The 14,965-nt window shown below is 38.2% G+C and overlaps 1 protein-coding gene across 1 annotated transcript in view; it reads right to left on the reverse strand.

Moving 5' to 3' along the window:
• Nucleotides 1–4,263: 4,263 nt before the first annotated feature.
• SYT16 (synaptotagmin XVI) overlaps nt 4,264–14,965 on the reverse strand; it is a 115,448-nt gene continuing 104,746 nt past the window's right edge. The window contains 1 exon segment of the mRNA XM_010847642.1: nt 4,264–4,577. Within this exon segment, the coding sequence (XP_010845944.1) occupies nt 4,264–4,577 (314 nt within the window).

Below are 14,965 nucleotides of genomic sequence, written 5' to 3' on the forward strand. Positions count from 1 at the left end.
TATTACTTTCACTAGAAAGAGAAACAAATCTTAAATGCATTTTTAAACATGATCATGAGAAGGGAACATTGAATGGTTGGTATATGCCCATCTCTATATTGTTATTTCATTATCAAAAAAAAAAAAGACCTTTCGAGGTAGGTATTATTTCCATCTTCCAGTTGAATAAGCAGGGTCACAGTCTGGCTAAGCAATTACCTTAGGGCCACACAGTAGGCAGAGTTTATTTAAAACCAGACTAGGGCCACAGCCTGTGCCAACTTCTCTGAATTGTTTAGACTAATTTCATTCACCCCATCTCTCTTTTCTAGAATTCCACAAGTTGTGAAAAATGACAGTTAATCTAAAATGGCTTTTCATTTATATTAGTTTATGTTTCTTACATATATGCAATAGATGCTGATGGTATCTAGCATATTTATCCTTTAATTCTTCCATACTCATGCTATATCATTTGTTTCTTTTATAACTTTTTCTAGCTTTTCTTTTTGGAATGAACCATTTCTAATACAATAAAAATACTTTGGCCATTTCAGGATTATCTATCATTTGTTTTCCCTGTGGATCAAACAGAATGGAATGGTCTTTAGCCACAGTTTATGCAAAGGTTAGAGGAGAGGTCACATGTAATTTCTACTCCTGTTTCTTCATCATTAAAGGACATGATGCTTGCTTTTGGTTTTATGTCATCTACAAATAATCCTTTCACATTCACTTTTCTGATCTTCATGTCTGAATACTAGCCCTCTGCTGCAAATGGATAACCAGGCTTTTGAGAAACCCTTAGTTCCACGGTCCTTGCTAAACCATCAATTTAATCAATGCAATGGCTATCAGAGAAGCATTTTCACTTAACCTGATGGGAGTTCCAACTTAAATAACGCATTACTTGAAAGGAAAGAGTTTTGGTTGTCAGATAAGACCATGTGGTACAACCAGGATGCAAAACATAGAGACTGAGAGGTGTTAACAATCTGTCAAATATTGTGAGTGCTACATGTCACAAAGGCAGAGGCTGTGTTTCAGGCTGTAGCACCCTGGAGAATACCAACGTTTGAGGTCAATCTGTTACTGTCATGAAAGTTGATGCAGAGTGAACAGTGCCTATAGTGAGCAACAACATAGCACCATGCTTTCTTTTTCTCTTCTCATCTCCCATCATGGCGAGGATTCTTTCTCCAACTTTGTACAGGTGGAATATCAAGTCTATTACATCCAAAGATGGTACAAGCTCTTTTTCTATTAAGAGAGATAAGACTTCCCCCTTCACAGTTATGCAACAGCAGCAAAAAGAGGGTCCAAAACAACTGTGTATCACACTGGGAGCCAGTGAAGGAGAGAAGTGAGAGCAGGTGCTCGGCTGCCTGGTGAATGGCCCATTTAAAAATTCAACAATAGTCAAAGGGGTGCAGGGAACACAAGAGCACCTCCGTGACTGGGGAAACGGGCACTTCCCAATTCAGTGTTAACTCATGCCCTGAAAGAGGGCATGCTGTAAATCACATTTCCATAAACCTCCTGCATCATTTACCTTCCAAAATAATATTTTATAAGCATTCTCATAGAAAGAACTACTCAAACAACAAATTCTAGTACTTCTTCAGCTTCATATGTCACTATGAGATATTGATTATTAGCTAGATAAAATAGGCAAAGCAGCTTTAACATGGCAGAACCAACAAATTATCTTTCATAACTCTTTTGAAAAGCAAATGTAGATATAAAAGCTCGAGTGAAAAACACGTTAAGTGCATTGTGTCTAGACTCTGCCAAGAAAACAAGGAAATTTAAGTGCACAAAATGAAGATTTTACTAAACCAGAATTTAAATCAATGTAAAAAAATTCAGCCTCATATTTTAATGTGTCTTGTCATTAGCATTTTATATTTATACAAGCTTTAGGGTGAATGTGACTGGATATTCAAGATGTACATGCATCCTACATGGTGAATAGCACCAACATAGTAAAATTATATAAGTGAAAAATGCTTTTCAGGCAGCCCTCCCTTCAAATTTTGGTAAACTCTACCATAAGCAGACTATGAGAGAAAAGATCAAGCACGCAAGGATATTTTCACTGTATCAGAAGAAAACCTTAGAAATGGTGGGTCAAGGCAGCAGAAAATGAAGTATAGGTGATTATTGGGTACCGTAAGACTAAGGATGCGGCAAACATAGAGCAGGAAAATATGAGGAGGAAAAATCCAGGCCCGTCTGTACAACACATGCAGATTTTTTTCAAATGTAAATTTTAAAGTGAATGCTGCTTTTATGTCACTGGATAAAGGAAAGCATAACAAGGCTGCTCTGCTTCCCCTTAAGCACAAGCGCATAAAGAGAGTAAGGGATGTGAAAAGCCAATTCTTTGTGCCACTACTTAATCAATTGCACTCAGTTCTACTCAATGACACAGCCACACTGCAAAGACCACTCAGCAGTTAATGGATATGATGTTGGAAAAGCACTTTGAGGTCTTCCAAAGCAAGGTAGGGCGAAAACCCAGTGGAACATGGTTTTACTACTTATTCACAGTAACTGAGCAGCATTATGTACAGAACTCCCGTGACCTGAAAAGAAAGGAAGATATTCATTTATTCTTCTAATTCTGATTATTCCATAGGAAATCACTTCTTTCATAAGCTTGAAATTGGAGTCGAGTTATCCTGTGTCCTAGTCTGGGCTTGTCAGGATAACCATTACAGGCTGTAAGGAATAAATATGTGCTTCAAGTGCTACAGCCTACGTTTACAATCTGTCAAATGCAGAGCTGAGGAGGAGTTATGTGTTTTTAACTGTATACATCCATCACTAGCTATCATCCTTCCCACAGACAGTGAAAAGTCAACAATGAAACATAAAAGCTAAAAATAAGTGACAGCAATTGCTCAGAAGAGCTGCACATGGGGCTCAGTGTTACACACACACACACTCCTTCCTTTTTCATGACTGCCAATTTAAAGGAATTGAAATTAAGGGCTCAGACCTAAGAAAATAAACATGCAGTGCACAATAATGTAAAAGTCAGTCAGAAGTAAAATTTCATGCTCATAAACACATGATCAGTGTTCTAAATGGTATGTGACCAGAATGCAAGTAGTGGCTAATACATGTTGCTGCAAATACCATGAAAAATGACAATTATAGGCACTTCAAATGCTCAAAGAAGAATCAGTGTCATTCCTCACAAACTGAAAATATTCTTCATTCATGTTATAACATATTCATTTCTAAGTATCAATCAAATCAACATTTATTAAAGACCTATTGTATGCAATGCACTATGCTTTGATGGTCAAAAATATTGCATTAAAAATATGGTTTACATGCAAGTACACAATCCAAATATATGTATGAGTGAGTATATTGTATTGAATATAGAAAAAGTGTCATCTAGGAGACCACTAGATTCAGAAAAACCAATACACCCATGACTTAAATAGGTTTTTTTGGTTTTCTTCTCAATCTATAAGAATTTGTCAGGTAAGAAAAACAGCATAAAAACCTTGAAAGTTTTAACTTTGAAATCTTACATGCTCAAAAGGAGACAAGTTGTCTTGTAACAGCAGTTTTCTAATTCTTTTTCAGATTCAAAATGGTTCACCTAACCAAATCTCATAGGAAACCACAATATATAAGATAAAAAGAGCTATTTAATTCATACAAATTTGCTTTATAAGTGCAAGTTTATAACATTTATTTGTTAGTCAAATAAATGAAGGTTTTTTTTTTTAATAAAGAGAAAAATGTGAAATGGGGAATTATGGATGAGAGCTACATTCTTTTATGAGACTTGGGGTCAGATTTATTTCTGTATTTTGGAGTGTTTTGCACCATATTAAGGAAATTCTGATTCCTACACAAAAGTGGTTTACAAATTGTAACTTTTAACAGCACTCTTACTGTTAAATCTCAGGGAACAGAGGCAGCCAGAGAAGTTTCATTCCAGAGCCTGACCCAAAACTCAATAACCTACTAACACAAATTAATTTATCATCATTCATCTTAACCATGATGATATTTCCCATAAAGTACACTCGACAGCACACATCTGGGCTTTTTTTAAATTATAGTATTTAAATCTAAATCAAACCTTTAAGAAACTCAAAGTTCCTCCCACCCTCACAAGGTCTTAGGGGTTAGTAAAATTCAATCCCTTCTTACAGCCTGTCTGTAAAAAGCCTGCCAGCAAGCACTGAGTTGGTATCAGTAATCGAAACACGTATCACCAGGGTGGGTACAGCCCACAAACACCTCTTGACAAACCTAGGATTCGAGCAGTGTGTGCCACCTGCAGACCTGCTGCCCTTTGGTCTCCTTCATTTCCTCCCAGTGGTCTCGCTCCTCCTCTCCACTGTTGTTTTGACCCAAAGCAATCCAACCAATCATCTCTTTACGCTTCATGGTACGCCTGTTATACACGGAAATCATCAGTGTGACATCAGACAGCTGAAAGAGGGCCACCTGGAAAACAAAGGTCTCCTTATAGACGGGATTGGGCTGCCCACGGCGGATTGACGTCTTGCAGCGAGACATCTCTTGACCCACAGAATTGAAGAGAAAGAGCTTTCCGTATGTATCTAGGAAAAAAACAGTGGAAATGAGAAGACATCAGTGCCTTCTGTTTTGCTAGTTTAATTGCAATATCTACACGGGCAGTACATTTTTCCTTTTTAACATACTGAGCAGCATCTTTAGGCCTGGAACTTGCTGTTGGACTAACACATGGGCTTCTCTGGTGACTCAGTCAGTAAAGAATATGCCTGCAATGCAGGAGACCTAGGTTTGATCCCGGAGTTGGGAAGATCCCCTGGAGAAGGGAATGGCAACCCACTCAAGTATTCTTGCGTGGAGAATTCCATGGACAGAGGAACCTGGTGGGCTACAGTCTATGGGGTCGCAAAGAGACATGACTGAGTGACTATCACACACACAACACACACCTTACACGAACTCTTCAGGAAAGGGATGATTACCTTTAATGCTTAATGTTGCATGTGGCCCACCATGGGGTACCATGCTGATGCTCATCGGAAGGAACACATGTGCAGGGGTGTGTACGTGCAAAGGCATGTGTGCGGTGGTATTTGTGGACACGCACATTCTTCATCCATATTTTATTTATGTAACAATATATATACATTTTGCCCTATGTGTTTTTCTTTTCATTGTCCAAGTACTATTTATGCCTAAAAAGTCTCTTTTTTTCTCATTCTCTACATATTCTTTGGACCATCTCATATACCTACCTGATCTGTATCTGTGGCCTAGACTTCCCTTCCAAGCTCAAAATCCAATGGAATACCACATTGTTTCTTGTAAAATCCCATCTCACAAATATCATGTCTCCCTTTTAAAAACTAGCTGCTTTAGTGTCCCCCAACTCTGTGAATGTAGCATCATCTGCTCAAGTCCCAAATCAGAACTCAGGACCGCATTTTTTTTTTAAGTTTTAATTTAATTTAATTTTTTTCTTTTTTTAAATTTTATTTTATTTTTCACCTTTACGAATTTTTGACAAGACTGGCTTCCTTACCCCTAGTCCAGCTGATCAATCACTAAGTTCTGTTGATTCTGCCTCCACAATAGCTCCCAAATCCACCCACTCTCTTCCCTCCCAATGCTGCTGAACTCCTGATGTATACTGTCGGCTCAGGTCACCAACCTCTCCCACTTGCATTACTGCATGTTTCTTTGCTGATGTCCAGTCACTGGATTGACAAATCCCATAGTCAAAGGTCTGTATAGTCAAAGCTATGGATTTTCAAGTAGTCATGTATGAATGTGAGAGTTGGACCATAAAGTCCTGAATATTCATTGGAAGGACTGATGCTGAAGCTGAAGCTCCAGTACTTTGGCCACCTGATGCAAAGAGCTGACTCATTAGAAAAGACCCTGATGCTGGGAAAGACTGAAGGCAGAAGGAAAAGGGGACAACAGAGGACGAGATGGTTGGATTTGGCATCACAGACTCAGTGGATATGAGTTTGAGTAAGCTCCAGAAGATGGCAAAGGACAGGGAAGCCTGGCGTGCTGCAGTCCATGGGGTCGCAGAGTTGGACACAACTGAGCAACTGGACAACAACAATAGTCAGAGGGGTCTTTATAAAGTACAGATCTGGTTGCATCACTCTCACTAATAAACAAAGACTAAACCTTCAATACATCCCTCTAGTCTCAGGATAAAAAACTAAATTTCTCAGCATAGACTACACACCCTGACCCTTTTATCTTCCAGTTTCATTGTGCATCTCAATTGCCTTTATACGCTACATCCCCACTCCACTGAACTACCTTCATCCCCCCAACCCATCCTGCTTCTCTTTCTCTTTCACCTCTACGTAAGTTATACATGCCCTCACATCCCAAACGATACCCACCTTTCAGTTCAGTTCAGTCACTCAGTCATGTCCAACTGTTTTCGAACCCATGGACTGTAGCATGCCAGGCCTCCCTGTCCATCACCAACTCCAGGAGTTTACTCAAACTCATGTCCATTGAGTCAGTAATGCCATCCAACCACCTCATCCACTGTCGTTCATTAGTTTGATTTAGATGTCACTTTATCTGAGAATCTTGGATGACCACTTTCCCCCATGCTGACCATCTGCAGGCTCCATCAAAATATAATTTTACCTCTCTCAGCACTCATTACCCAGTATTTCCATCGCCTGTTTACTTGCTGTAAAACTGTCAGTTCCCAGATGGGAGAAAGGGAGATTTCCCTGTTAACCATTGTACCCCATGCCTGGTATAATGCCTAACATGTGATAGACACTCAATAAATATTAAATATTTTATAATGAATGTTTGTGACCATCCAGGAGGCTCAACTTTCTGTTTTCTTTTGGACTTAAGTTTTCAAATTTGCAAAATGGAGCTAAATCCCTCATTTTATAACCCCTGCACTAGAATGCCATCAGATGGTAACTAGCATCATAGGTTTAGTCATTTATAGAAAGTAAGTACTAACATAATCTACTACTTTTGCTAAAATTCCTGAATGGATAATTATAAAAAATTATATCTTAAGACAATTCTATTTTTACTAAAATCACGTAATGTATCAATATCTTGACTTTCTCTTAACTACAGCTTTTGCCACTAATTTATATGTGTTTTATCCTTTAAAAAAAATCAACATTTTGGTGTTTCCCAAATTTTATCATTTTGTACATTGTGTTCAATGTGGGCTAAATGCCGATTAGTGTTTACTGCTCACTTCCCCACCTAACAACCAGTCAAACTTTTTAAAGTGTAAACCCAGATCCCTGTAATTTATCGTTCTCTACAAAGGCATTGTAAGATAGGAAACAAATTACAACCTGCAGTTTTCTTTCTATGTTGATCTTTTTCTATTCCGGTTTGATGTGTTATTTTATGCACTTATCTGCTGAGAAACACAAGGTGTGAAATTGCACTTCAGGTGTGAAAACACTTTTCTGTCTCAGAAAAAGGGCTCTCCACTCTTCAAACTGCTCTATGGAAAAAGCTGTCAGCAAACTGACAATAAGGGAGTGAACTTGTGTTTCTGCAGCTGTACAGCTACACAGTTCCTGGAGGAAAAGTTCAATCCAGTCACCAAACTGATCTGGCAATTCTGCTGCCAGTTATGGCAGTGGGAATTGAATTAATCTTGCAAACAAAGACTTGCTCATTTCACAAAGAGAGCAATTTCCAGCTTTCTCCTGGTCAGAAGATTATTTTCTAATTATGAGAAAGGCTATTTAAAATAAGCCAGAAAGAAAAATACCAATACAGTATACTAATGCATATATATGGAATTTAGAAAGATGGTAACGATAACCCTGTATGTGAGACAGCAAAAGAGACACAGATGTACAGAACAGTCTTTTGGACTCTGTGGGAGAGGGAGAGGGTGGGATGATTTGGGAGAATGGCATTGAAACATGTATAATATCATATATGAAACGAATTGCCAGTCCAGGTTCGATGCATGAGACAGGATGCTTGGGGCTGGTGCACTGGGATGACCCAGAGGGATGGTACAGGGAGGGAGGTGGGAGGGGGGTTCAGGATGGGGAACACGTGTATACCTGTGGCGGATTCATGTTGATGTATGGCAAAACCAATACAATATTGTAAAGTAATTAACTGCCGATTAAAATAAATAAATTTATATTTTAAAAAAAGGCTATTTACAACCAAACCACCATCACTGAAGCTGAATTGTACATGTATGACAAGAGGGGGGAATAATAAAAGTATAAACAATCCAGTCTGAGGACATCTGACCAGAAGAAGAGAAATGCCATGCCAACTGTTCCAGCTCAAAATTATTGACAATAATTGTATGCTTACATTTAGCTATCCAGGGCTATGACCAGAAAATTCTGCTTGTGAGGAATAGTGAGGAGTAAGGTTGGAGTCTTTGGGGGTTCAGTGAGCATCAGTCAGAATGGAAGAGAAAAGGTCAAGTAAATACGCAATTTTACTGAGCTGTTTTAATTCTTTGGGATTGATAGTGTAATACTTGCTGTAGAGCACCACCAAGCAGTATTTTATCTTCTGTTGATGATTCAGATGCCTCTCAGCGTCTCTAGCAACATAAAGCCATCATCAACAGGCTGAATGGGTCACAATCCCCTGGTAGTTCTGGATGCTGTCCTTCTGACTCAGCCCATCAACTGTGTTATGGGTCACTCACTTTCTCCACAAAGAAGACACCACATGAACCAAAAAAAATTATAACAGCAAAATATTTCCAATTTATCATGGCACAAACCTATGTCATTTGGGATTCAGGAGTCATCTTTTCAAAGAAACAATGCAATACCACAAAAGTTAGTTACATAGGTCATACAGAACAGCTGCCCCACAGCAGCATGATGGTCTGCCATTTGTAACAGACTTAGCCTTGGGGTGGGGGCGGGGCACTATGATTCTCTGGGCAAAGGAAAGGAATTTGGTCATTTAACTTCTCCTTAGCTTCTAATGTATTCATAATTATTAAACATCTTCAATATACATAAGAGAGAATAATATTAATACTACCCATACTTAAGTACCAATCATGGATGCATGCTTAGTCGCTTTTAGTCATGTCCAACTCTTTGCGACCCTGTGGACTATGGCCTGCCAGGCTCCTCGGTCCATGGGATTCTCCAGGCAAGAATACTGGAGTGGGTTGCCATGCCCTCCTCTGGGGGATCTTCCTGACCCAGGAATTGAATCTGCATCTCTTACTTCTCCTGCATTGGCAGGTGGGGTCTTTACCACTAGCACCACCTGGGAAGCCCCATTTGATATTTAGCATTTTTCATATTTACTATTGACCTTTCTGGAGAAGGCAATGGCACCCCACTCTAGTACTCTTGCCTGGAAAATCCATGGACGGAGGAGCCTGTTAGGCTACAGTCCATGGGGTCGCTAAGAGTGGGACACGACTGAGCGACTTCACTTTCACTTTCCACTTTCATGCAATGGAGAAGGAAATGGCAACCCATTCCAGTGTTCTTGCCTGAAGAATCCCAGGGACAGGGGAGCCTGGTGGGCTGCTGTCTGTGGGGTCGCACAGAGTTGGACACAACTGAAGCGACTTAGCAGCAGCAGCAGCAGTGTTCTAGTATATTAATAAACCACAAGTAGCTTATTCATTATTTTAATTAATGGACATTTGTTTTTAATAACAAAGAATTGAAAAGATTTCAGTGAACACTTTGGTATTTTATATCATACCAACACTTAAGAATTTCTGTAATACATCCCTATGAGTGGATTATTGATTCTTTATAAATTCCAGAGACAAAATCTTGTTACTTTTATTGTTAATACCTTCTCCATGCCTGTGATTTATCCTTTTGCTTTGTGTATAGTAACTTTTGCAGTTTAAATGCTTTACATTCTGTGGAGTCGGTCAGATTTATCAATGTTTTCCTTTTCAGTCAGCACATTAAAAAATTATTTAAGAAATTCTATCCAAACTCAATGGTCTTCCATATTCCTTCTATGAGTCTTAAGAATTTATTTTTCAATCTGATCTTTAATCCACCTAAGATTGATTTTTATATGTGGCATGAGGTAGGGATCTAATTATTTTCCCAAATCAGAAGCATTATACATTAAATAGCCCATTATCTCCCAGTTGACTTGTAATATAATGTTGATCAGATACCAAGCATCTAGGTTTGGTGTCCTTCCCTTAACTTGATATTTATTATCGTCCTTTTAGAATATGTCTTGATATCTGTTAGGAAGAATCCTTATATCATCTTTTTAAAAATTTAGTTATTCCAATCTCTTTCTTTAACTGGCTCTTGCATATGAATTTGAGAATCAGTTAGTCAAGTCCTTTTAAAAAAAAAAATCTGGGGATTTTGATTGGGATTGCACCAGATATATAAATTCGAGGAAAGCTATTATTTTCACAATATAGATTATTCTAACCAATAAACATGTTCATCTATCTATTTAGTTTTATTTTGTGTATTTCAAAAAGTGTTGCGATTTTTAAATAATTTTCTTACTCATCTTTTATTAATGCTATCTTTTGGTACCATAGCTACTGTTACTTTTGTATATATTAATGTGTTAAAACTCTACTTTCTATCTGTCCTTGATGTATTAGAAAACAAGTTTGTATTAAAATATGTTATTAGTTCAAATTTATAGGTTTTCTTGCATTTTTAATGCAGACAATCATATTTTCTATAAAGAATGGCAGTTTTGTTTCCTCTTCTCTAGCTTTAAATTTTTATTTCTTTTTCTTATTCTACTAAACTGCCTTGAGTTTCCAGTTTAATGCTGAGTGTGAGTGATTCTAATGGGAATCCTTATTTCTTTCTTGATGGATTTCAATATTAAGAATGATAGCTAGTGTCTATTTTCTTAAAATGCTCACCACCAGGATTAAGTATGTTCCCTTCCTTATTCCCTGGTGTCTCAGATGGTAAAGAATCTGCCTCCAATGCAAGAGACCTGGGTTTGATCCCTGGGTTGGGAAGATTCTCTGGAGAAGGGAATGGCTACCCACACCAGTATTCTTGCCTGGAGAATTACATGGACATACAGTCCATGGGGTTGCAAAGAGTTGGACATGACAGCGACTAACACTTCTCTACCACATGCTAGTTGTTGACATTTAATACCATTTCTGCCTTTCTAAGCTCTTTTCTTTACCAAACTTAAAACTACATTCCCCTGAATCTCTTGCCAGTAGGATCCCAGTTAGATTTCACTAGTGAAAGTGAACTGTATGAGAATGGAAAGCAAAAGGAAAGGGGAGCCACAATCCTTTCAGGCCACAAACCAGTTGCAGGCATGTGGACAGGAATTAGCAAGCAGATAGCAAAGCAGGGTGTTCACCCATGGCATTCAAAGATCCTTATGAGAACCAATCCTTTCACGTGCACAGCTCAGACTGTACCCGTACCTTTCCTGTGATGCCTGTACTTCTGGATTTCCTGGAGAGAGCCTTCCTGACCTTTACTGACCAGACTTCCCATGCTTGAAGCCTATAAGAAACAACTTCTGATTCAAAATATAGCTAGAGTATTTTGTATTTTCCTGACAAAAGTGTGACAAAGTAATCAGTAACCTGAACTGGAATGCAACTAAAATAAAAATACAAGACCACTGGCCTAGAAGTTGGGTGCCAGGGAATGGAGAAACTCCTATCAGAGGCTAGGATAGTGGAGATCCATCATTCACATTAAATGATGGTAAACTGTCATCTGCTATCACTTGGAAGGAAGCAAATATGCTTAATATTTGTAGTTATAAGGGAAAAAATTGAAAAACAGAATGTTAGAAGTGGGTATTCACTACTACTGGCTTCATCTAGAGGCTGGGGAGAGGTGAAAAGTAACCTTGGGCAAGATGAAGGTGCAGGGAAAGAGAAAGAGAATCCTGAAATTCAGACATTTCTGTGATTGGAAAAGTCCCTTGCTTCCAGATCTCCAAACAGTAAGAGATCATTTTTGGGGGGGGGGGGCGGGATGGTGGGTAGGGTGGGGCAGAGACTCTGAGATTTATTTTTTTTAATTTATTTATTTTAATTAGAGGCTAATTACTTTACAATATTGTATTGGGGAGGGAGGTGGGAGAGATAAATTTTTAAAGGCTTCAAGCAACAAAGGCTCAATAAACCTTCTTGAGTGAATAATGTGATAATGACGGGTTAAGTATCAAATTAAGGATGAAGGCTTCACACCAGATTTGAGGTAACTGAGCCATGTGACTGGCTTCTGAATATAGAATATTAGAAGTAATACATTACCTTCAATCACAGCTGAAGTCAGTCATTCCCCCTGTCTCTTCCCCTTCCATGACAACAAGGCTGGTCACATTTTGAATATATTATCACCTCATTAAATAGAAAGAATCTGTATCCCTTACTTATAGCTTAGAGGAGCATTGCCTGCCTTACTTTGGATTGTGATGAAAGGGCGAAATAAACCTTTGCTGTATTAAGCCATGAACTCTGCAGCATTTGTTATTGCACCATAACTTTGCCTATACTGATACATCTTCTATTATTCATCTGCTATGAATTATTTTTGCCAATAAAGCATAATGTATTTCATCAAGAGCTTCTTTTGTGACTATTGACATGATCAAGTTTTCCCATAAATCAGTTGGTATAGTGAGCTATTAAATACATTAGATTTCCCTAATGTTAACTCATTCTTGCATTCCAGAACTAAGCCCAATTTATTGGTAATTAGTGTTTCTTTTTCTTAAACATTATGAGGCTAGGTGGACACCCAATATAAAATGTAGTAGAAATGAGAGGATGTGAGGAGAGAGAGAGGGAGAGATTGGGAGGAAGAGAAATATTAACCTAATGCTATATCTATCATTTTCAAAGCAGTTTTAGTCCCTTGACATTTATTATTATCACCAATATATTTTGATTTATTTTTATTGATTTTGTTTATACCATCTAGTCTGCATTTTCTAGGCTTTTAAATATCTCTGCTTTGTATGGGATTAACTGAATTTTCTTTATTCTAATTTAGTCTCTCCACTGGGTTAAAAGTTGGATTAAAATTTTAACATGCACCCTTGATTTAATGTCCAAAATGAATCAATACCTCTACCTTTTTTCTGTGGCTCAGCTGGTAAAGAATCCGCCTGCAATGCAGGAGACCTGGGTTCGATCCCTGGGCTGGGAAGCTCCCCTGGAGAAGGGAATGGCTACCCACTCCAGTATTCTGGCCTGGAGAATGCCATGGACTTTATAGTCCATGGGGTCACAAAGCGTCAGACATGACTGAGTGACTTTCGCTTTCACCCTCTTTCTAAGCATAAGTGCCTTAGAATTCTTTGATTTCGGTCTCCCCTTCACATCTTTCGTACTATTCCTGCTAGGAATTTCAGTTCCACATTATTGCTGTAGTCCCAATATCAGGCACGTTTCCCACTTTTGCTGTTTCTGCTTTACGCAGTCTGCACATGCTCACATTTACCTACATGTTGATCTTTTTGTTCCTGTTGTTCATTCCCTTTCTTGCACTTCACTCCTTTCAGGTTCAATTTCTTTCTCCCTGAAATCACACCAGTTAGTAGTTCTTCCAGTGATAAACCCTTTCAAGCTTTGTAAAAGAAAGAAAGATCTTTATTCTTCTGTCACTTGAAAAGCATAAGTGGAGAGTGTTTTTCTCTCCAGCCTGTGACAATACTCTCCCCTTGTCTTCAGGCTTCTGTGGTTGCTGTTAACAAGGCTGTCTTCAGTCTGTCATTCTTCGGAAGAAAGCCGAGTGGTTTTTTTTAAATCAGTTTTATTGAGATATAACTCACATACTGTGATAACTGTATTTTCTCTCCTGTTGCCTTTCAGATTTTCTAGCTTTGACATTGTTGTGAGAATTAAATGAGGTGATATAAGTAAAGGAATATCACATACGCAGCCAATAAGTTATGGCTGCACATAAATCTTCATATGCATTGGCCGTAATTTTGAACACATAATGGCTATTAATAAGTATTTACTATACCTAACTGAAAACTGGACCAAGATTTTAAAAGAAGGTGGTATATCCTATATTCATTTCTGTGCAGTCCTTTTTCCCCTGTGTTTCATCCATAGAGGTTACCCCCCACTTCCCATTTGTTCCTCACACTAAACACAAGCCTGCTTGATCTGCTTTTTTGTTTTTCCTTCCTCTAGTCTCTGCTATTGTGAATGCCTAACAAGGTTAATATGCTGCTGCTGTAAGTATTATCATTGGGGATGTAATTATCACATATGGCTAATCATGCACACACTGAGAGGCTGGGGAACGCGTTGTTTTTAACTAGAGGGGACATCTTAATGGTAATTTTTGACTGGGACCATTATATGTGTGTATATAAACACAACACAGTAATGCACTGGAGAAGGATGGAGAAACAGAACCTGCCAACAGAATAGCTAACTTTTTAAAATGCAGACTTGTATAGGTAGGAAAAGAAACAGGAAAAGAACAGAACAGAGTTGCTAGTTAGTTGTTAGTGAATTGTTTTCCCACAAAGCCAAATTCAAAAGATAATCAAATGCTTCTAATTCTCAATGGGGACTTCTTCAAAAGCTTCTGTACAAGGATTTCAAATGTCTAGCAGACACTGAAAGAGGGATTTTCACCTAGATCATCTGCCATGTGGAGACTATTCCTTGTCATCATGTTTGTAGACTAGCCTGTGCTATCTTAATAGCAAATATGACAACAATCATGATCTCTTGTACTAAGATTTTACCTTGAAAGTGCCTGGAATGGTTCTTGACACATTGTTACCTGCCTTGAGCTAAGATTAGTTCATTTTGTTAACTTGTTTACGGATTGTTTCTGAATAGGTTCTATGGAATAGTTTCAGTAATTTTCAAATAGCCTATGTTACCTTCCCTGGTCCACCTATGATTTGAAAAATATATGTAAACATATTTAAATTTTTATAATATGGGCATTTTCACCAAAATGGAAGGAAGGAAAGAAAGAAGGGAGGGAGAAAGGAAAAAGGGAAAGAGAAA

Source organism: Bison bison, unplaced genomic scaffold (genome assembly GCF_000754665.1).
Source record: "Bison bison bison isolate TAMUID 2011002044 unplaced genomic scaffold, Bison_UMD1.0 scf7180017864254, whole genome shotgun sequence".
NCBI lineage: Eukaryota > Metazoa > Chordata > Mammalia > Artiodactyla > Bovidae > Bison > Bison bison.